Source organism: Aedes albopictus, chromosome 1, assembly GCF_035046485.1.
Source record: "Aedes albopictus strain Foshan chromosome 1, AalbF5, whole genome shotgun sequence".
In the NCBI taxonomy this organism is placed as follows: domain Eukaryota; kingdom Metazoa; phylum Arthropoda; class Insecta; order Diptera; family Culicidae; genus Aedes; species Aedes albopictus.
The window spans coordinates 225,235,893-225,259,637 of NC_085136.1; the positions used below are offsets into that span (position 1 = coordinate 225,235,893).

General features: G+C 38.6%; 1 protein-coding gene across 3 annotated transcripts in view; it reads right to left on the reverse strand.

The window, feature by feature from the left end:
• The window catches only part of LOC109430368 (angiotensin-converting enzyme), a 54,491-nt gene extending 38,601 nt beyond the window's left edge, over positions 1 to 15,890 (reverse strand). Inside the window, exons 1-2 of one of the 3 annotated variants that reach the window (XM_029856908.2) lie at positions 15,796 to 15,890; positions 15,380 to 15,513 (exon numbers count right to left, since the gene is read on the reverse strand). In XM_029856908.2, coding sequence (XP_029712768.2) covers positions 15,380 to 15,385 — 6 coding nt within the window. In that variant the 5' untranslated portion in view covers positions 15,386 to 15,513; positions 15,796 to 15,890. Of the gene's footprint in view, positions 1 to 15,379; positions 15,514 to 15,768 lie in introns of all 3 variants that reach the window. The other 2 variants (XM_029856907.2, XM_062846326.1) reach the window with 2 other exon arrangements.
• Between the last annotated feature and the right edge of the window lie 7,855 nt (positions 15,891 to 23,745).

Sequence of the window (23,745 nt, forward strand, 5' to 3'; positions counted from 1 at the left end):
GAATTTACAACAAAGTACTTCGAAATGTTTCATCTCATGATTCTGACCACCTAGTCCTACCTGTGCGCCGACTATATTTTGCTCGGCGGCAGCGTGAGCGTGGCAGCTTACGGCGGCGTGAATCGGCGTGACCAAAATTTGACCATAATGTTACATTGACAAAGCAAAGAAGTTATCATTACGCTCTAGAATTTGTAGTCTGAGCTATTTCATGACCATTGATGACATAAACTATTGATTGAATGAATACCTTTTGTAAGCCCTGTTCAGATCCGTCGCTGCGATCAGTGATTAGACCTATTATGACATTACCCGCATCCTTAGTGTAGTTCATGTTTCAATACTGCATTGCAATTGAAGGCAATACAATAGAGATTTTCCTACAGTTTTTGTTTCATTTAGAGGGAAGGAATCTCGTTTCTTCAGGGAGGAATCTCAGAAGGAATTCCAGGAGGAACCTTGAAAGAAACTGGAGAAATCCATGAAGAAAATCCTGGGCTTATCTCTGCAGGAACTGCTGTATGAAATCCTGAAGGAACTACTGCAAAAATCTCTCGTGGTTCAAGAGTCTGTCTTAGAAACCTTTAAGGACAGACTTGTTAGAATCCCAACATGGCCGCCACAATGGCCAACTTTGCTACCTACTCACGATTTCGAGGGCACAAATCTCTTCGTAAACAAAACCAGCTCACTTGATCTTCTTATTTTAGACTTATTACAAGTGAGCAAGAACAGAATAATATAATACTTTATTGTGTGAAGCTTGCTTCTTGAGATTTGTGCGTTTGAAGTTTTGATGCACTGTTAAAGCGGGATGTTAAGAAGTTTGTCCTTAAAGGAATCCATGATTGAAATTTTCGAGGAATTTCAGAAGGAAATCCAGGAGGATTCCATAAATGAATTCAAGAAGAAATCCTAAGGGATTTACAGCAGAAATCCTCGAAGGAATTCCAACGGGAATTTCTAAGGGAATTCGAGAAGGAATCCTTTAACCCGCAAACACCCGGGACGATCTACTTTTGGCAGAAATGCAATATCTTCTTTGTTTTGAAACATTTTACACTGGATTTTTTTTTTAGTCAAGGGGAATAGTTGTGCTAAGAAATGCATGGTACCTCCCCCCTTTGCACCCTCCCCCCTTTTGCGGGGAGGCGAAAATACGTGGTTTTTTTGTATTCTTTATAAATTATACATGTTTTTGCTGAAATTTCATCGTTTTGCTAATCATCAATAGTTTTCACTGATCCTAGACATGTAATGTATTACTACTCATCATAGTCTGTTGAAGTTTTGATCCCAGAGCTATTCTAAGGCCTCCAAAGTACTCCGAAGTTTGTGACACAAATCTAACATTCTCAACCAAATTTTATACACGATGAGTGATTACAGAACATTGTCTACGGTACTCAAAAAGCCTCAAAGCACCCCTCGAAAATTCATGGTACATAAATTAGGTGATCTAGGTCATCCAAACTACTCTGGAATTCATTTTCTTAAGATTTAAAACATCTACCATCGTTTGTGTTCACTCTGTCCAAGAAATTTAGACACGTTGATGTCCATTACACCTCACAATGCTATGAGCAACTTGATATTGTGGTAGTTGGACATTCCGTGAAATACAAATGGCCTCCAATAAACTTTGAAGTTTGGCTTACGATATCTCCATACTGTCTCATGCTTTAGTTGTGAAAAATTTTCGTGGAATGTAGTCTATAGTGCTGATGGAACCTCAGTGCACATCTATAATGCTTTTGGTACATTCATGGGATATTCCAGGCTATCCAAACTATTCTGGAATTAGGAACTTCAACGTCTACAGGCTCTACTATTCTTTTTCTTCACTCTATTGGTATAATTCTTTCACGATTGTGTCTGTTGCACCTCATTATATCACGAGTATCTGTATTTGTTGCTATTTAGGTGTCCACTGGCATACAAATGGACCCAATGTATTTTGAAGTATGGGTCGCAATACAGGTACTCCTAGGGTATTTCTATTGTAGCGAATGCTTGCGGAATATAATCTACGCTACTCTTAGAACCTCAGAGTGCAATTCTGATAACTTAGCAACATTCACTTGGTGGTCTAGGTCATCCAAACTATTCTGAAATTATGACCTCTTGTATATCTTTATTTTATCGATGTACTTCTTCCACGATTACCTCTGTTGTATCTCATAATTTGTTGAGTATTTTTTGTGTTGCTTGTGCATCCACTGACATACAAATGTTCTTTATGGTATTTGGAAGTGTCGGAAATTACCCAAGTTTTCCTCTAGCCGTTCCTCGGAAATTCTTCCAGGAGTCCTTCAGAAATTCATCGTGATATTCTCCGAGGATATCTCTATGAGTTCCTAGAAAATGTCTCAAGACTTCCTGTGAAATTCTTCAAGAGTTTCCCAGCAGTTTCTCGAAAATTTATTCAGGAGCTATGCTGGAATTCCTTCAGGAGTTCCTCAGGAATTACTTCAAAAAGTTTTCGAAAAATCCTGCATGAGTTCCTCTGGAATTCCTTCAGAAATTTCCCGAGGGTTCCACGGGAGTCCCCCAAGGATTTCTTCATGCATTCCTTAAAAACTCATCAAGGAAGTTTTCCCGAGAGTTCCTCCAGAAATTTCTCCTGGAATTCCTCCAGGAAATTTTCCAGGGATTCCTCCAAGAATTTTCCTAAGAATTTCTCCAGGGATTCCTTCAGGAATACCCCCAGGGATTTCTGCATGGATTACTCCATGGATTCATCCAGGAATTCATTCAGGTATTTCTCCAGGAATTCCTTCAGAGCTCCCTCAGAAGTTCTTCCAAGATTTTCTGCAGCAACTAACCCAGGAATTTCTTCAGGATTCAAGGAATTCACCCAGAAATTTCTCCGGCGGTTCCTCCAGAGTTTCCTCCAGCAATCCCCCCAGAAATTGCTCCGGAAATTCCTTCAGAATTCATCCAGAAATTCCTCCAAGACATCTGTCTAGAATTCTGCCAAGAATCCCTCCAGGAATTCCAAAAATTCCTACTGTACCTTTTCCAAGAATTTTACCAGAGAACCCTCTAAGACCTCGGGCACCAAAAAGCGGCCCGCGGGCCGCACGTGATGTCCAATTCTCTATGTTACCGTAGAATTCCTTGCAATGTTTCTTATGGAAGCTGTTCTACTCCAGAAATAATAAAGAATAACGTGTTAAATGTTTACAAATCGACCCAGGCGTTGCAATACGAGCAGTTGAAAAAGTGGGCCTGAGGATCACTGCTCTAAGATATCTGCCAATAATCCCTTCAGGAATTTCGCTACAAATTCCTCTAGGGATTTTTCAATAAATTCCTTTAGAAATTCATTTTAAAAATCCTCCAGAAATTCCTTTATGAATACCTCCTAGATTATTCAGGAAACCGCCAGAAATTCCTCAAGAAAATACTCCCGGGACAACTCCAGGGATTCCACCGAGAATTCCTTCAAGGATTTTTTTTCAGAAATTCTTTCAAGAAGTCCAACATAAACTCCCTAGTCAACACATGATCGTATATGATGTTGGATAGGATGCAAAACTGGAGGCGATATACGCACATTTTACAAGCAGTTAAATGGAAGCAAGTACGTATATGGCCTCCACATTAGCATCCTATTATACATCATATAAGACTTTGTGTTAGCTGGGTCTAATAAGAATCTATCCAAGACCTGCTCCAGTATTTTTTTTTTTTATCTGTATTAACGAGATTTTTAGACCTAGGCTAGTTCATCTCGTCCAGTATTTATGTCAAAATCCCTCCAAGAATCCGTCCTGATTGATTGATTGATTGGTTTGTCTTTATTTAAGAGACTTTCAGCCCTTGGCTAAACTAATCCGTCCTGGAATTTGACCAGGAGTTCCTTTATGAATTTTTCTAGGAAAACCTCCAGGGTTTTTCAATAAATACCTTCAGAAATTCCTCCAGAAATGCCTACTGGAATATCCCCGGGAATCCCTCCAAGAATTCCTTCAGGAAACCCTCCAAGAATCTCTCTAGGAATTTCTCCATAAATTCCTCCAAGAATTCCTACAAGAATACTTCCAAGATTTTCTTCAGAAATTTCTTGAAGAAATTTCTGGAGAGTACCCTGGTGGAATTTCTGGAGTACTTTCTGCGAGAATTCATGTAGTAATTTGTGAAGGAATTTTTAAAGAATTTCCCAGGGAAATTCTTAGAGGAATTCCTTAAGGTTTTCCTTAAACTGCGAGGAAATTTGGATTTTTTTTTTCATTTTTTTTAAATTATTTCCTGTAAGAATTCATGGAGTAATTCATGCGAGTAATTCCGAATTCACGTGAGGTATTTCACGCAAGAACTGGAATTGAAGGAATTTCTGGAGAAATTCCTGTTGTAATTCCTACACTAGTACTTAAAGCAATTCCTGTTGAAATTCCTGCAGTTATTCCTGGAGGAATTCCTAGAATATTTCTTGAAGGAATTCCTGGGGTGTTTCCCGGAATATTTAAATTCGAATTCCAGAAGGAATTCGTAGTAATTCCTGGAGTTATTCCTGAAAGAACTCCTGGAATATTTGCTGAAGGAATTTCTGGAATATATCCTGGAGTATATCCAGGAAGAATTCCTAGAGGAATCCCTGGAGGAATGACTGATGGAATCCCTTAAATAATTAAGGGGGAATCCCTGTGAGGAATTCCGGGAAGAACCCCTGTTGGAATTGCTGGAGGAATTCCTAGAGGTATTCCTGGAGGAACTCCTGGAAGAATTTTTGGAGGACACCGTGGAGAAATTTCTGAAGGAATCCCTTGATGAATTCATACATAAATAAGCAGTTATTCATGAAGAAATTCCTGGAGGAATTTCTGGAGAAATAACCCGGGAAGAATACTCGGAGAAATTCTCTGGAGGAATTTCTGGAGGAAACTCTGGAGGAATCTCTGGAAGAATTTCTGGAAGAATCCCTTGAATCCTGAAGAAATCCCTGGATTAGTTGTTGGAGGAAATCTTGGATGAATTCCTGAAGGAGCTCTGGAGGAATTCCTGGAGGAATTCCTGGAGGAATACCTGACTGAATTCCTGGAGGAATACCTGACTGAATTCCTTGATGAGTTCATGGAGGAATTCGCGAAGGAATCCTTGGGGGTATTCCTGAAGGAATCCTTGAAGAAATCCCTTAAGGAATCCCTTGAAAAATTTCTAGAGAAATCGCTAGAGGAATCCCTGGAGAAATTCCTAAGAAAATTCCTGAAGGGATCCCTGGAAAACTTCTTGGAGGAATCCCAGGAGAAATTTCTGGATGAACTCTTGAGAAAATTTCCTTGAGGAGTTTTAAGGGAATGCCTGGAGAAATCTTCGGAGGACTCCCGTGGAATTTCTGGAGGAATTCCAGAGGAACTCTTGTAGGATTTTTCGAAAAGTTCTTGAAGTAATTCCTGAGGAACTCCTGAAGGAATCCCAGCATAGCTCCTGAATAAACTTTCGAGAAACTGCTGGTAAACTCCTGAAGAATTTAACAGGAAGCCCTGGGAACTCGTAGAAGTTCACGGAGAACATCACGATGAATTTCTGAGGGACTCCTGGAGGAATTTCCGAGGAACGCCTAGAGGAATGCTTGAGTAATTTCCGACACTTTCAAATACCATAAAGATCATTTGTATGTCAGTGGATGCACAAGCAACACAAAAAAATACTCAAAACATTACGAGATACAACAGAGGTAATCGTGGAAGAATAAAGTAAAGAGATACAAGAGTGTACAGCTTGAAGGTCTTAATTCCAGAATAGTTTGGATGACCTAGATCACCAAGTGAATGTTGCTTAGTTATCAGAATTGCACCCTGAGGTTCTAAGAGTAGCGTAGATTATATTCCGCGAGCATTCGCTACAATAAAATTATCCTAAGATTTACAGATATTGCAACCCATACTTCAAAATACATTGGGTCCATTTGTATACCAGTGGACACCCAAATAGCAACAAATACAGATACTCGTAATATAATGAGGTGCAACCAGGGCCGGATCTAAGGGGGGCCGGGGGGCCCGGGCCCCGGGCCCTCACATTTTAGGGGCGCCCACAAAAACCTTTTTTGGTTGCTAACATTAGCTTTATTTTTCATATTACTCAAGTACTGTACTGAAAATAAGAAAAAACATTTTTGGTCATCTCTCCGAGGGGCCTCCACATTCCCTCGGGCCCCAGCCCCCCACAATCCTTAATCCGGGCCTGGGTGCAACAGACACAATCGTGAAAGAATTATACCGACAGAGTGAAGAAAAACAATAGTAGAGCCTGTAGACGTTGAAGTTCCTAATTCCAGAATAGTTTGGATAGCCTGAAATATCCCATGAATGTACCAAAAGCATTATAGATGTGCACTGAGGTTCCATCAGCACTAGACTACAAATTCTAGACTACATTCCACGAAAATTTTTCACAACTAAAGCATGACACAGTATGGAGATATCGTAAGCCAAACTTCAAAGTTTATTGGAGGCCATTTGTATTTCACGGAATGTCCAACTACCACAATATCAAGTTGCTCATAGCATTGTGAGGTGTAATGGACATCAACGTGTCTAAATTTCTTGGACAGAGTGAACACAAACGATGGTAGATGTTTTAAATCTTAAGAAAATGAATTCCAGAGTAGTTTGGATGACCTAGATCACCCAATTTATGTACCATGAATTTTCGAGGGGTGCTTTGAGGCTTTTTGAGTACCGTAGACAATGTTCTGTAATCACTCATCGTGTATAAAATTTGGTTGAGAATGTTAGATTTGTGTCACAAACTTCGGAGTACTTTGGAGGCCTTAGAATAGCTCTGCGATCAAAACTTCAACAGACTATGGTGGGTAGTAATACATTACATGTCAAGAATCAGTGAAAACTATTGATGATTAGCAAAACGATGAAATTTCAGCAAAAACATGTATAATTTATAAAAAAAAATTAAAAAAAGCCACGTATTGTCGCCTCCCCGTAAAAGGGGGGAGGGTGCAAAGGGGGGAGGTACCATGCATTTCTTAGCACAACTATTCCCCTAGACTATAAAAAAAATCCAGGGTAAAATGTTTTAAAACAGAGAAGATATTGCATTTCTGCCAAAAGTAGATCGTCCCGGGTGTTTGCGGGTTAAGCAAGGATTTCTAGGAGGAATCAACGAAAAATATCCAGGAGAAATCCCGAAAGATTTTCCAGCAGGAAACCTCAAAAGAATTCAAGTGGAAGTTTAGAAGAAAATTAGGAAAAGAGTCCCCAAAGGAATTCTAAGAGGAATCAACGAAAATTACCTTAGAGGTATTTCTGGAGGAATTCCAGGAGAAATCCCTGAGAGAATTCTAGGAGGAATCCTCTAAGGAATACTAAGAGGAATCCCCGCAGGAATTCCAGAAAGAATCTTCGAAGGAATCTCCCAAGAAATTAAAGGAGAAATTTATGCAGAAATCCCAGGAGGAGCCACCGAAAGAACTTTGGAAGAAATTTTCGAAGGAATTTCGAGCGGAATCCTCAAAGGTATATTAAGAGGAAACCCCCAAGAGGAATTTCCTCGAAGGAACTCTAGGAAGAATCCACTTATTCTAGAAAGAATTTCCGATGGAATTCTTGGAGAAATCACCGAATAAATTTAAGAAGGAAACCCTGAAGGAATTTCAGGAGGAATTCCATGGAGGGATCTTCGAAAAAAAAATAAAAGAGGAATCACCACAGGAATTCAAGGGCAAATTCCGAAAATATTCCTGCGTGAATCCCAAAGGAATTCCAGCAATTATCCACCAAGAAATTCCAGCAGGACTCCAGTGGGAACTTCCAAGGGAATTCGGGTAAGAATCTCCAAAGGATTTCAATAACCGATCAACGAAAAATATCCTCTGAAAGAGTTCCAGGAGAAATTCGTGGGGGAATTCTAGGAGGAATCACCGAAGAAATTCCAAGAGAAATCCCCGAATGAATTCCAGAAGAAATTCCCCAAGGATTTCCAGTAGGAAACCCCGAAGGAATTCTAGGTGGAATCCCCGGAGGAATTCAATGAGAAATTTCTGGAACAATCTCCGAAGAAATTCGAAGAGAATCACAACAGAAATTCCAAGAGGAAACTCTAAAGGAAATCCAGGAAGAACCTCCGAAGTAATTGCTGGAGGAGTTCCCGTAGAAATTCCAGGGGAAATCCCCGACGGAATGTCAGGATGAATCCTCGAAGAAATTTCAAGAGGAATCCATGAAGGAAGTTCAGCAGGAATTTCCGAAAGAACTCGAGGATCAATCCCCGAAATAATTCCAGGAGAAATCCCCAAAAGAACTCTAGAAGGAGACCCCGAAGGAGTTCCAAAAGAAATCTCCGAAAGAATTCAAGGAGAAATCTCCGGAGGAATCCCTGAAGGAAGTCCAGAATGAATACTTCGACGGAATTCCAGAAGGATATCCTGAAGAAATCTCAAGAGAAATCTCCAAAGAAATTACAGGAAAAATCCCTGCTGGAATTCCAGGGGGAAGAGGAAACCCCATAAGAAGTTCAGAAGAAATCTCCGAAGAAACTCTAGGAGAAATCCCCGAAGAAAATCTAGGAGGACTCTTGGAGGAATTCTATGAGGAATCCCTGGAGGAAATCAAGAAGAAATCTCCGTAGGAATTCTAAAAGAAATCATCGAAGAAATTCCAGGAGGAAACCGCGAAGGATTTTTAAGAGAAATCCACGACAGCGTATCAGGGGAAATCCCCGAAAAAAATTCAAGAGGAATCCTTGAAGGAATGCAACATTAATTTTGTTTGTGCACTGATCACCGGCGCGAAAAATAAAAACCGGCGGCGAGACAAACTGCGGTGTATGGCCGAGGTGATCAGAATCATAAGATAAGGGCTTGTTCACAAATGTCATAACGCTGGAGGGGGTGAGTGGGTATCCTTTATGGTGTTACATCCCGAACAAAAAAATTTTCTTTCCATATAAACAGTGTTACGAAGGGGAGGGTGGGTGTCAAAACAGGCCAATTTTAGCGTTATGATATTTGTGAATGAACCCTAAACTATGTCAAAGTACTTCGTTTTAAATGCACACTGGCGCCACATAGCGACGGAATTACGCACTGAACTTACCACCATTTGATAGCCATAGACCGTCTGATCAACTTTGTCGAAGATACGAACATTCTAGGTGGTCAGAATCATGAGATAAACCTTGTCAAAGTACTTCATTGTAAATGCACACTGGTGCCTCATAGCAGTGGAATTACGCACTAAACTTACTACTATTTGATAGCCACGACCGTCTGATCAACATTGCTAAAGACACGAACTTTCTAGGTGGTCAGAATCATGAGATAAACCATGTCAAAGTACTTCGTTTTAAACGCACACTGGCGTCACCTAGCGGTGAAATTACGCACTAAAATTACCACCATTTGATAGTCATAGACCTTTTGATTAACTTTGCTCAAGACACGAACTTTCTAGGTGGTCAGAATCATGAGATAAACCATGCCAAAGTACTTCGTTTTAAATGAACACTGGCGCCATATAGCGGCGGAATTACGCACTAAACTTACCACCATTTGACAGCCATAGGTCTTCTGATTACGGTTTTTGAGATACAGTTCTGAAAGTGATGGAGTCTTTAGGTGATGCCAAACTTTCTGGAGGTGCTGCAATATTCAACTGGGGTGTTGCAATACTAGGCGATGTGATTCCATATTTATGGCGGGTAGTGTATAAGAAACCGTTCAAAATGCCCTTAAAAGCAGTGTTGTGAAATCTTAATTATCAACTGACATATTAAGCAGAAATTGAGATAAACAGCCACTCAAAGTTATTTCTACCGTCGGGATATCAATTGACCTCTGATTCAAGAGGTAAAAAATGACACCAACGCCAACATCAGTCAAAGATCTCCGACGACTGATGACCGGCACATAACTTTTGATTGAGCCCCACCTAGCAAGCATAAATTTTGGTGTTGATTTAAAGCATTGTTCGTCAACGGTGACGTATAACCCGACATTAACCTAACATTGACCTGCTTTTGATTTCGTCACCAAACCCCCACCATAGACCCACCAACAGTTATCCACTGTGGATGCAACATTGGGCAAAATTTGGCCGATATTGACTTTTTAGTTCAGGGAGCGGACCTGGTGTGATGGTTAAAGCACGTGACTATCACGCCGAGGACCTGGGATCGAATCCCACTCCCGACAATCTCACAAAAATATGAGTTCTTCCTTCGGAAGGGAAGTAAAGTGTGGGTCCCGAGATGAACTAGCCTAGGGCTAAAAATCTCGTTAATACACATAAAAAAAAAACTTTTTAGTTCCATATCAGCAGAAGTATAATGATTAGTGTTATGGCATAGAACGCATATGCAGAAATACGTTACAGGCCGTTACAAATATTTTTTTTTCACTTTTTGTCCCACCACTCACTCTTTGACTGGTCGAGGGGAAGATAAAAATAATAAAACATTAAATTTGATAAATATTAAAAACTTATCGGATTTCTTGAAGAATTTTGAGCAAGACCCGAAATTTTGATAAATATTTTTTATCTGTCCCCTCAAAATGCAAAATCCAGCCAAAAAATTTTAAAGAGGGAGGGGGGAGACAAATAGTCAAAATTAAATTTGTATCAGGCTTATTTGCTGTAGAACATCACTCTGTTCAATTGCAATTTCAAGAAAAGCTACTACAGCACCATTGCAGATCTAATGTATTTCTATTAGGGATTCTGACAAGGATTCCTCCAGGATTGTAAACTATTGTAAACTACTCGTGGGATTCTTTCATTGATTCCTCCCAGGACTCCTTTAGGGAGGTTCCTCCGAGGATTTTTTCAGAGATATTTTCCGAGATTACTTTAATGACTTCTCCAGGGTTTCCTTCATTGATTTTTGTTGTGATTCTTTAAGAGATTTCTTCCAGGATTCAATGCAAGTTCTTTCATGGTTTATTCCTGAGATTCTATCAGGAATTATTCTTTAGTTTCTTCCGGGCTTTGTTCAGGGATTTCCTCCTGGGATTCCTTTAGACATTTCTTCCGGAATTTATTTCTGGAATCATTTATGTACTGCTGCAGAGATTGATTGAATGATACGAGATTCCTTAAATTTCTCCAGTGTTTCCTTCGAGGATTCCTTCAGAGATTTCCCCGGATTTTTTTAGGGATTTCTCTTGAAATTCTTCAATGGATTTCTTCTGGTATTTTCTCTGGGATTCATTCAGCCCTTCAGCAAAATCCCCGGTTATCCTTTCGGGATTCTATTGGAAATTCCTTCAAGGATCCATCTCGGGTTTTTTTTTTATTTCTCCTGGGATTCTTTCAGAGATTCTTCCATAATTCTGTCAATGGACCCTACATGATTTTTTCCGAAATCCCGTTAGAGATTCCTGCAGGGAAATGTTCCGCGATTCGTTAATGGATATTCCAGATTTCCATCAAGGACTTTTCCCGGTATTCCTTCAATACTTTTTCCCATGTTAACTTCCGGGATTATTTTTTGGACTTTCACCGAGATCGCATCAAAGATTCCTCCAGGATTCTTTATGGATTCCCAGGATTCCTTAAGATGTTTCCCCTGGATTGCCTTCAGGGATTCCTTTCGGAATTTCTTTATTGATTATGCCCAGGTTATCTTTGGAAATTCCTCCTGAGATTCATTTAGACATTTTTTCACGGATTATTCCCGGTCCTTTAGGGATTCTCCCGGGCTTTCTTGAGCAGTTTCTCCAGTGATTCTCTCATTGACCCTTACCGGGTTTCCTTTAGGAATTTTCCCCGATATTTCTTCGAGATTCTTTTCGAAATCCTTTAAACGCTTATTTCGAGGATCCTGTCAGGGATTCATTCAGGGATTTTTGTAGCATTTTTTTCAGTGACACTTGCTGCGATTCTTTCAAGGTTTGGGGATTCCTCCAGACATTCCTCTAGGCATTCTTACGTGGATTTCTTCGGGGATTCCTCTGGGGATTACTCTGGGATTCCTCCAGGAAATTTGTACAGAAATCTCTTCACTGATGCCTTCAGGGATTTCACCTGGGGTCTCTTCGTGGATTCCTCTAGGATTGTTTCAGAAATCACCCCCTGGATTCTTCCAGGAATTTTTTTCAGAAAATTCAAAGATTTTTAGATTCATTCAGTGATTACTGCAACATTTTTTCAAAGATTTTTAAATAATTATTTTTAGGTTTTCTCTCGTAATTTCTTCAGAGATATATTCCGGGATTCCTTCCAGCATTGCTTCAAGAATATCACCCAGGATTCTAGCATTGAGTTCTACGGAGATTCCTTTATTGATTCTTCCCGGGTTTCCATAAGGGATTTCTCCTGAAATTAATTCAGGGATATTTTCAAGGGTACCTTTCTGGATTTCTTCATGGATTTCTTCCGGATCCCATCATTGATTTCTCCCGGGATTAATTCAGGAATTTCTCCCGAGATTCTTTCAGGGAATCTTTCCATGATTATTTGTGCAGATTTTTTTTATCTGGATTCTTTTCTAACTTTCTCCTCCGGTTCCTAAAGTCTATTCCTAAATTCAGAACCAATTACGGAAAAAGAAAACTTGGTTATCTTGGACCTTTCTTACTCAACAGATTACCTTCGACGCTTAGAAATTGTGTACCACCACCAAAATTCAAAAAAGAATTGAAAACTTATATAAAAACCAATGTAACATTATATCTAAATTAAATAGCCACCTACAATCAATTTATTATAGGTATTGCCATCTGAGCCCCCTTAAAAGAGCTTAAAGCTCACTGGGGGTAATGTCAATGTATGTATGTTGAATATTTGTGTAAATAAATGTATAAATCACTGCACGATATGCAGGCATTGGGAATAAAAAAAGGTTACTTCGGGAAATTCTCCAGTATTTTTCAGGGACTCTTCTTGAGATTCAAAGCCTGCTTCTCATCTTAGTGTTCTATGCACACTAGTATGGGACACACTTGCATGAGAAAAATAAATCCTCGCTCCAGTCGACTTTTTGGATTCCATTCAGGTCCCATATGAACCGTGCAAAATTTCAGAGCGATCGGTAACACTATAATTTAGCGCAAGCGGTTCAAAGTTTGCATAGGATTTACTATGGGAAAAGTTACACTTTCAAACAAAAAATCCCAGAGGTCGCCCTTTGTCTTCATAATTCAAATCGATCAATGCTTCTTGTAGAAAAATCATTTATGAAACTTTCCTTCGAAGACCGCAAAACGATTGGATGCTTGTGGAAAAAGTTATTGATTTATTACCGATTAGTGATCCAACGAACGGCTTTTTGTTTTGTTTTATCAGCAGCACTGCTGCTGCCGTTGTTGCATCGGGTGGCGGGAGGCATCACCACCCCCAGAAACAGCAGCAGCCAAGGCAACAGCTACAGTGCTGCTAATAAAACAAAACAAAAAGCCGTTCGTTGGATCACTAATCGGTAATAAATCAATAACTTTTTCCACAAGCATCCAATCGTTTTGCGGTCTTCGAAGGAAAGTTTCATAAATGATTTTTCTACAAGAAGCATTGATCGATTTGAATTAAGGAGATAAGGGGCGACCTCTGCGGTTTTTTATCTGAAAGTGTAACTTTTCCCATAGTAAATCCTATGAAAACTTTGAACCGCTTGCGCTAAATTATAGTTTCACCGATTGCGCTGAAATTTTGCACAGTTCATATGGGACCTAAATGGAATCAAAAAAGTCGACTGGAGCGAGAATTTGATATTAGTCCCATACTAATGCACACTTCCATTGTTCCAGCAAGTCCGTCCTTTCGCCAGATAACTTCTTTCCTACAATGGCAAAACTGTCCTTTCTGATTTATCCATACTTACAAATATTTAGGAGATTGTACTGTTCCAATTGTCGTCGTGATTGCATTGGCTTTTCATACAGCCACAACACCGACTGCAGAGTGGAAAGCTTTGGAAAGCATGTCTGTGCTATGTACCTACTGTAATTGCCTCTGCTGCTGCTGCTTATGATGCGTCCGTTTGTATCGTCTATCAACTGAACTTAATCCACGTAGCTCTTTTTGTATGTAGTTCATTCTTGTTGTCCACTGAGTTAATCCATCAGTAGCCGGTCTCAAGTCAAGCATATTTTTCATTTGATCATTCCTTCCTCTGTCTATACCCAAGAAACATTTTTTAGTCAACAAGACTAGTAGAGGTTCTTAGAACCGCCATAAAATCTAATAAGGTACACCGGGGCAAGTTGAAACGGGTGGGGCAAGATGAAACAGCGTGTTAACATGATGTTATCCAATGATGGTAAACAGCTTGAATGCCATAATATATAGTTTTTGATTCAAACAATATTTTGACGAAAGAAAAAAATTCAAATTATATTGAAATCTATTTCAAAACTTCGTGTTTCATCTTTCCCCACCCGTTTCATCTTACCCCGGTGTACCTTACCTTTAGAGTTTTATGAAGATTCTCAAAACCTCTTCAAAATTAATTGGTCAACAAAATGTTACTTGGGTGTTACCACCAGATGAGTAATAGGCCTACCTTGCCGCTTGCTGATCCCCTGGTTACTACAGCATCGACTTCTTTCCAAGTCGCCAGCAAACAATTCACTAGCGGCAATAGACAATTTGATGTTAATTGCACATAACCTTTTCTCCACTTTTCTCTCCCTGGTTATTTTCCGCATCAAACAACGTACTCTCGGTAAGAAATCCTTCGAAACTAACCGCGCTCACGCCAATGTTTACTTTCCGCATAAAAACCTAAATAATATTCTTAATCTAGGCGCACTCACGCCACTGGTCACTTTTTGCGTCTGAAAACACACTCTCGGCAAGAAATCTTCTGGATCTAGCCTCACGGTCACGCTAGTCTTCGCTTCTTGTACTGAAAAACACTCTCCCGGCAACCAATCACCTGAATCTAGTCACGCTAGAGCCACTACTGTTTATTTTTTGCGCCGAAGGTCTTCCTCTCGGCCCGACAATTCAATGAACTTTCATTTAGAAATTAACAGAACTAGGATATTGGTTCCCGCATCTTCACTTTCCTGTGCCACAAACATAGCTTAAGTGTACCGACGAACATCTAATTATTATATCCACCTGATTGTTGTATGAATTCAAATACACAGAGCTCTTACACAGCTTGTACACAATTTGCCTGCTCTCTAAATTTCGGCCCTGAGAATCACCATCCAATCCAATTCACCCACTTATTGTGTAAATTGCCTTGCTTCGATGCACAATCATTCATGTGCATTTCATCAGTATAAAAACAAGATATCAAAACTCAAAATGTATGAATACCTAGAATTTATGCCATCGTTCTAAATTAAAGTCAATGTTCCCATCGCAGCTTAGTTGTATAATTTGAGCGGTTATTATAGTGAGAATCTGCATACACATAATACAAATTCGGAGCAAGCAAAGATTGATCATTACTAAGAAGTCGTTCTTACCCTCATCGTAATTGATTTCAGTATCGTTTCGCCAAAGTTTTTCACTCCTCGTCGAAATTCTTCCACTTTCAGCTCATCGGATATTCTACACGCTCCTGGCCACTCAACGGGACGTCAACGACTGCAACTGGAAACTTTGCCAAAAAAAAAAACTTCTTCGCAAGACTTCCTTCCTTTTTTCGTTCCTCACAGCGAGAAGAAAACACAACAACACTTTCGGTGCAAACACGAACGCTTGCCGTAAACAAATTATCCAACAATGGTCCTATTAAATATTTCAATCACATAATTTCTCCACCCCAAAACCCAACCCGAACTCAGCCGCGTATGGCCGCGTGTCGATGATGCTTTTTCTTTCACGACGATTTTCTTTTGAACACCACACTCACTGTAGACCTGCACGATTGCCCGGGTACCTTCTTCTATCACATAACTCACCAGCCGGCCAAAGGCGGCTTGCAGCACATATAGGTAACCAACAACCGACGACCACCTTTACGCCTCAACAAACTCCGCACGAATGATGGTTAATGACTTTCAACTTCTAGTAATAAGTATTTGTTTCGCTGTTTTTTTTTTGTGCTAAGCCTCGGTTTGGGCAGCGGATTCAAGTGCCGAACCCTAAAACCTGCCACTCGTATGTCAATGTGAATTGCATCGATAAGGGGAAGATCCATCCACCCACCGCCATACCACCCGCGCTGACTCGGGGGTCGTAAATTCCATCAAACGCCATGCGGCTTAAGTACCTACGTTTAAGCGCAACGTTCAACGCATATTTGAAAACGTTGATAAAAGCCCTCATCAGTCTTGTTCGAGTATCTCCCAATAACACCGCAATCAGGTGGCAGTTGATACCGGTGTAATTCTTAGCTATCATCACCTTAATGGGGTAGGCACTAAGGAATGATAAGAAAGGAAACGGTAATATAAACGGTACATTGAAAAGAACATATTTATATGCAAAGTAGTATACGGTTCTAGGTAACTAAATGGTACCGATTTCTTAGGACCGCGGAACTACGGCAGTTGAAGAAACTTATGGTGAACAGCGACAGGTGAAAGTGTGTAAAGCATTTTTTTTCATGAAATACTTTAAGCCCGGCTTCATCGATGGTCGCTCGACAACGGACCAGATCTTCACTGTACGGTAAAAGCTCCTGAAATTCTGTGTGACATGTCTAGCTCAGCAGCCGTGGTACACTTTTCTCGAAATCCGGTCAATTTGTGTGCTTAATGGTTGACTTCGACCAGATATAATTGTCTGATTCGGTGAAGTGATGTATGGTGGTCTTGGAGTAATCCTCGCAGGAATCCTCGGAAGTTTACCTGGAGGAAGCAACTTCAGGAGAAATCTGAGAGATTTAACCGGGTAGAGGTCAAGTACTGACGATCAAAAAGTGATATTAGTTTGATTGATATAAGAGATAAAAGTCTCCAGTTAGCCTAGTGGTTAAGGCTATGGGTCGCCAATCCGGAGACGGCAGGCTCGACTCCCGTTCCAGTCGGGAAAACTTGTTCGACTCCCTGGGAATAGAGTATCATTGTACTTGCCTCACAATATACAAATTCATGCAATGGTAGGCAAAAAAGCCCTTCAATTAATAACTGTGGAAGTGCTAAAAGAGCACGAAGTTAAGGCACGGTGTGTTGTGTAGAACAACTTTATTATAAAAAAATAAGTAAGTCTGAAATTTTGCCCAATGATACTTTGGGCCATTCCCTTCAATTTGCTGGGTCGGTGGAAAACATCCATCGAGGGGTCTAGAACAAAAATTTATTTTGAAGATTTTTCATGTAAAAACTTTTAAAAGCGCATATTGTAAATTATTGCATCTCCTACAAATAGTCACAATTTTTTTGTCTTTAAAGATAGTTATGGTTCAGGCGTTTCGAAGTAGTATGCGTAGCTGACTGTGTGAAAATTTCATTGAATTATGTTGAATGGTTTTCAAATAATAGCAAAACTATCAAACCAATAAAATACTTTGCTTAGTAACATAAGTCCAACAAAATATCTATATTTTTTATATAATAATACATGAAAAATATTTAGTTCTAAGCACCTTAAGTCATCATGATGGCGGTACTGTGGAAACTTGTTTTTCAAATGATAAACAGATACATAGTCGAATACATGAAAGGAAAACACACACACACTGCCATTATGTAGCTTTTCACTAAAGTTATAATTATTTATTTCAAGAACGTGGTTTTGCGTATACATGTTCATTTTTCCCATTTTTTTAATGATTAAGGTCTTATCTAAGTATCAAATTGCAAGCGAAAGGCTTTAGGGGAGCGTGTCGCAATAATTTAGATTACAAAAAATAAACGGTTTGTTATTTTTTCGAAAGATATAGTTTTATGTTGAAAATATTCTACTAGTAAACGACGCCCTAACAATGATCAATTACTCTTCCTCATGCTTGGAGGCTTCAAATTACACAGAAAAATATTTTTTGAGACATCATATGCAAATCGATAAGACTATTTAAATCATTGTTATCAAATTGTTTTTCCTAGGCTATATGCTGATCAGTCTAATTTTCATGCTTAATGTAGAAACATTTTCAATAAGTACTCCGTTCTTTCAACTATTCTTTCAGTACTTCATCAGTTATTTGTTAATAAATGGTGGCATAAGCAATAAACATCATATTGCTATTAAATTCAAATACAAACTTAAGTTTAGGTCCAACAGCTATCGTGGAATAATTTGGAAACTATGTTTAGTACCGTAAAGTTGCCCTTGATTGAATATTGAATTCTGTTTTGAATTCAGTTCTCGTTATTGTGTCCTTCAAGACAGTGGTTTAATGTAGACTCATACCCACAACTTCAATGTTATTATGAGGTCTTTAACAGAGTTAACTTTCTTTTATTCTTTGACTAAGGTGAAATACTATTTAATTTTGAGCTTGTAAACATTAATTCCAAAATAATTTAGTTTCTGTACTTTTTCCTCGAAACAGAGATGTTTCCCAATCCTCGAGTGCTTTTCTTGGCCTACCAAATAACATTCAAATATTTTTTTAGGGAAGGCCGACATGCTCAACAGTCATGATAATTGTGTTTCTTATAGGATTCGTTGAAAATAGAGGCATACTTGTACTTGTGAACATGTATACGCAAAACCACGTTCTTGAAATAAATAATTAATACTTTAGTGAAAAGCTACATAATGGCAGTGTGTGTATTTTTTTTCATGTAGATGACTATGTATCTGTTCATCATTCGAAAAACAAGTTTTCACTGTAGCTTTATCATAATAACTCAAGGTGCTTAGAATTAAATATTTTTATGTATTATTATATAAAAAGTATAGATATTTTGTTGGACTTTTGCTACTAAGCTTAGTGTATTGGAATGCGTTTGATAGTTTGGCTATTATTTGAAAACCATTCAACATATTTCAATGAAATTTTCACACAGTCATCTACGCATACTACTTTGAAACACCTGAAAATTTTATGGTCCTATCTTCAAAGACAAAAAGTTGTGACTATTTGTAGGAGATGCAATAATTAACAATATGCGATTTTAATAGTTTTTGCATGAAAAACCTTCAAAAAAAATTTTTGTTCTAGACCCCCCGATGGATGTTTTCCACCGACCCAGCAAATTGAAGGGAATGGCCCAAAGTATCATTGGGCAAAATTTTAGACTTACTTATTTTTTTGTTTTAAAGTTGCTCTATAAACACACCGTGAAGGGGCTGTTCATAAATCACGTAGACCCAATTTTGGCCTTTTCAGACCACCCCCCTCCCCCCTCGTAGACTTTCGTCCATAAAATATTTTGAAATTTGTATGGAGCGTAGACTTTGGCCAGACCCCCACACCCTTCTCCCCCAAAAAGTCTACGTGGTTTATGAATGATCCCTAAAGCGAGGCAGGCCAAGTCCAGTGGGGACGTAGAGCCATATAGAAGAAGAAGAAGAGATAAAAGATCTGAAAATGATATCAAAAAATGTTCCTGGAACATCTGATTAATATCAAAATTTGATATTTGAAGATCAAACGAATAGCTCGTTGCTATTGGTTAGATCTTACAAGAGCCAAATATGATATGATGATAATGTTCGAGGAGTAAATTTTAGATATTATTTTCAGTACTTTTATCTCTTATGTCAAACAACGTAATATCACTTTTTGTTCTCGATTTCAAATTATGCTATTATTGAGATTTTTTTTCCTCTACTCGAGTGCCGTATAAGGCAACGGCAAGAACCCCGAGAGAAATCTCGAGAAGAATTCCTGGAGGAAGCCAGGAAGGAATTCCAGGAGATATTCCGGTACTTATCTTGAGAGAAATGTTGGAAGGAATCCTTGATGGGATCCTGGTATGAAATCAGATAGAAGTTCCGGGACAAATCTCAGAATGAATCCTAGAATAAATCCTGGAGAAATTTCAGAAGAAACCTCCAGATGGAATCCCTGGTGGAATTTTAGATAATATCTAGAGGAATCCTAGATGGAACCCCGGAAGGAATCCTGGCAAAAATCCAGGGGAAATCTCGATTCCTCCCGGAGTTGATCCCGGGAAGAATTTCTGAGATAATCCTGCTCAAATTCTTCAGAAAAGAATGAATCCCGGGGGAAATCTTGGAGAAATCCCTGAAGGAATTTCAGAAGAAATCTCGGGAATAATCCGAGATGAAACCTCAGGATGATTTCCGAGAGAAATCCCGGGAGGAATCTCGGGAGAGGTTACGTACAAAACGCTCAATTACGAAAGGCTGAAATGACAAAAGGCTGAAACACGAAAGGCTGAAATTACAGAAGGTTGAGTGCATCAAAAGGCTGAAATAACATAAGGCTGAAATAGTGATTCGACTAGTTTTCAAACGCACCAGCCTAAAAGCTAACCTTAACACTAACAACTCAGACAAACAGATTACGCCAATTGATAAAATTACATACATTCATTGATTTTACGATCTAGGGTCTTGTACCATTTGGGCAGCTGTTCCTATTATGTGCACTTGCCGCTATAACTAAATCAAATTCAAACCAATTAATTTCAATTTTTGCAAAGGGCGATATACCGTACGTACGTCACTGTGCCAAAAATTAAGTTATTAGGTATAAATTTGACTTAGTTATAACCCTACGTGTCCAAAATAGGTACACCTTCCCAAATGCTACAAGACCCTATTTGAACATTTGTTTGATGTTCGATTACCCAGCCGTAGAACTCGCATTGGTTTTGCTTGAGATTGACGATTGACCGTCCTACCGTCCCTAGTTCATGGTTGACCAAACTAAGCCATTTTGAGGGAACATGCTTGCAGTTACAGGAAAGTTTTACGACTGACCAGAATACTATGGCTTATTGAACGCCCATATTAACTATTAACCCGAGCAAAATCTAACAACAAAATGATAACAAATCGAAAACTCGATTTGTATTCAGCAGCAAATTGATATCACATTTTGATATCAGATTGTCTTGACTAAATTTGATTTCAAATTTTGATTTTGATTTGCTGTCACTTCAAATTATTATAAATATAAATTTTTGATGTTACTTCAAAACTTCTAGGCAACATTGTAGAATAATTCTAAGAATATACCATTAGTGCAATTGTCTTATTGCATTGGAGTTTTCATATCAATCGAAAAACTGCAATATTTAAAAATATTTCCATTTTTTCGTACTGATAGCAAAAACATAATTGTTAAATGTGATAGCAGGAATTGTTATCAACTTGCTGTTACGGGAACAATTTTTTGATATTTTAACCGTTAAAACGACCAAAACGACAACAACCCGAGTTATCATAATTTGCAATATCACAACATCAAAATTTGTTTTCAATTTGCTGCCAGACTTTGCTCAGGGACTAAGACAGTATTTTTTTTAAAGCATAGCATATAATTCAAAGAAGGGAAAATCTCTGATGATATTGTTTTAGTAGCCGTAATGACAACCATCTCCAAAACAACATGGCGCAAAAGAATAGTTCATGTTTAAAGAAGGATAAAATAACGATATGAATATTATCAGTTCCTTTTTGTGTTCGTTGGTATACACCATTGGCCTTTTCACTATAAGCTCAGTTTTGAAATTATTACCCATGCTGAGGGCTACGCGTACGATTCGTGTTCGGACCACGAACATTTCATTATGAAAATTTTCTTGACTCCCTTTGGCATTGAGTATCTTCGTGCCTGTTACACGATATGCCACAACTGAGAATCAGGCAGGAAGAAGTGCTATAATTTATACATGCATTCTCGAATTTTCAGCCTTTTCAATTTTCAGCCTTTTGTAATGCCCTCGAGAGAAATCCTGGGAGAAATCCTGGGAGAAGTCCTGGGAGTAATCCCGAGATAAATCCGTGATAAAATTTTGAATGAATTCTTGAAAATACCTATTCTGCCCATAACTGCATATTTGTAACATTTGCAGTTTTTGTCAATATTGAGTTTATACCGGGGCTCATCTCCAAATCATCAGTACTTTCATCTATCCAAATAAACTTTACAAGTTTGTTCCACAAAATGTGAAAAAAAATACCAAGTCGTTTAGTCTCATTAACAAAAAATAACGAATGTAACCGCATAACAGTCACACTGGGAATACACACTGGCCTCATAGCGTACATCCAATCATATATCGCTCTGATATTTTTTTGAACTATTCGCCCAGCATACAAGAAGAGCTGTAGAAGATTTCATTGCATAGTAATTGACTTTGATTTTTTGCCAAATTTTTGAAATTTAGATCCTTTTTCATACCAGTGAAAGTTGCAAACTTTGAGCTCAATTTTCTCCAATGCCTACTTTTGTCGAATGTGACTGTTATGCAGTTATGGGCAGTATTGGAATCCCAAGATAAACTCCTAAAGCAATCCCGGAAGAAACCCTCCGAAAGAATACTGAAAAAATCCCTAATTGAACCCGGTGAATCTCTCGAAAGAACTCTAAAGGAATCCCGGAAATAATTCCGAAAAGAATCCCGGGAGAAATCCCTGAAAGAATCCTGATGGAATCCCTGAAGTAATTTCAGGCGAAATCTCTAAAGGAATCCTAGATGGAACCCCGGAATTAATCATAAGAGAAATGCCGGGAAGAATCCTGGCAGAAATTCGGGTGAAATCTCTAGAATGAATTTCTGAAGGAATTCCTAAAAAGTACCTAGAAGAATTCCAGGATAAATTCCTTCAAAAACCTCTGAAAGAATCCTGAGAGAAAATCCCCTGGAATCCGAGGAGAAATCCCTTAAATATTCCCTGGACGTTCGCCAAGAATCTTTCATTAGAAATATTTCCCAATCGAATACTCATTTGCATTGGTGACATTTTTGTTTAATGCTTGTTCAATCCATCAACGCTGATCATCGCTTCATCCAAATTAATCTTACCCAAAAATAAAATTCATGGTGAAACATTTATTTTAGATTCCAATTTTTTCGGAATTGAATCTCCAAGGAGTATGTTATTTTAACTGAATATTTCCTCGGAACTCCTCCACAGCCCCTCTACAAGATCATCTGGGAAGCACACTTAAGTGTTCAAGAGTTGCTCAACAGTATCTTAATTTAAGTTTTTCTTACAGTTCTACCAGGAACTCCTCAATAAAGTTCTGCAGTTATTCATTCGAAGGTTGCAATAAGATTTCATCATGGAATTTGAATGGCAAACGGTCAGGAATTCATTAACGGATATGTCAAGCAAGGATTCTCTTCTGCAAAGCATCTCTCTGGATTTGATATACGACGAGCTCTTCTCAAGTTTCCTCCAACAAGTTCTCTCGTGAAGGCTTTCTTCTCCAAGGTTTTTTCATGCTTTTCAGCTGTTTCATCATAAAGGTGTCCCTACATGAAGTTTTACATTGATTTGTACAGAAATTTATCCATTACTTCAAATGGGATTCCATCAATGTTTTTTTTTTCAGAAATTTGGAATAAAGGATTCTTGATCAAAGAATTCAAAAAGTTCATTCAATAGGGGAGACTGGGGAGACTTGATCCCTTTTTCTTAATTTACCTGAAACTTTAAGAAAAAACACAAAACTAGATCCGATTTCCATACAAAATGGCAGGTAAACATCTATTGCAAGTTTATACACAACAGAAGGCCTTTAAATTATTGTTAAAGTTTTCAAAACTGTGTTTTTATGAAGGCATGTCTTATGATGTATTTTTCAAAAATGGGTGACACTTGATCCCCCTTTGAGCACATGGTTTATTTAAAGGGAAAATAATTCCGGAGTCTTCCTATTCATTTTCTTTTCGAGTTTTCTTGTATTTTCGATGAATATGGAGTGTTTGAAATTGTAAGATTTCCTTAAATTTTTAAGGATATGCCGTATTTTCAAAATGGGGAGACTTGGTCCCCCTTTTATTGGTTTGTACTA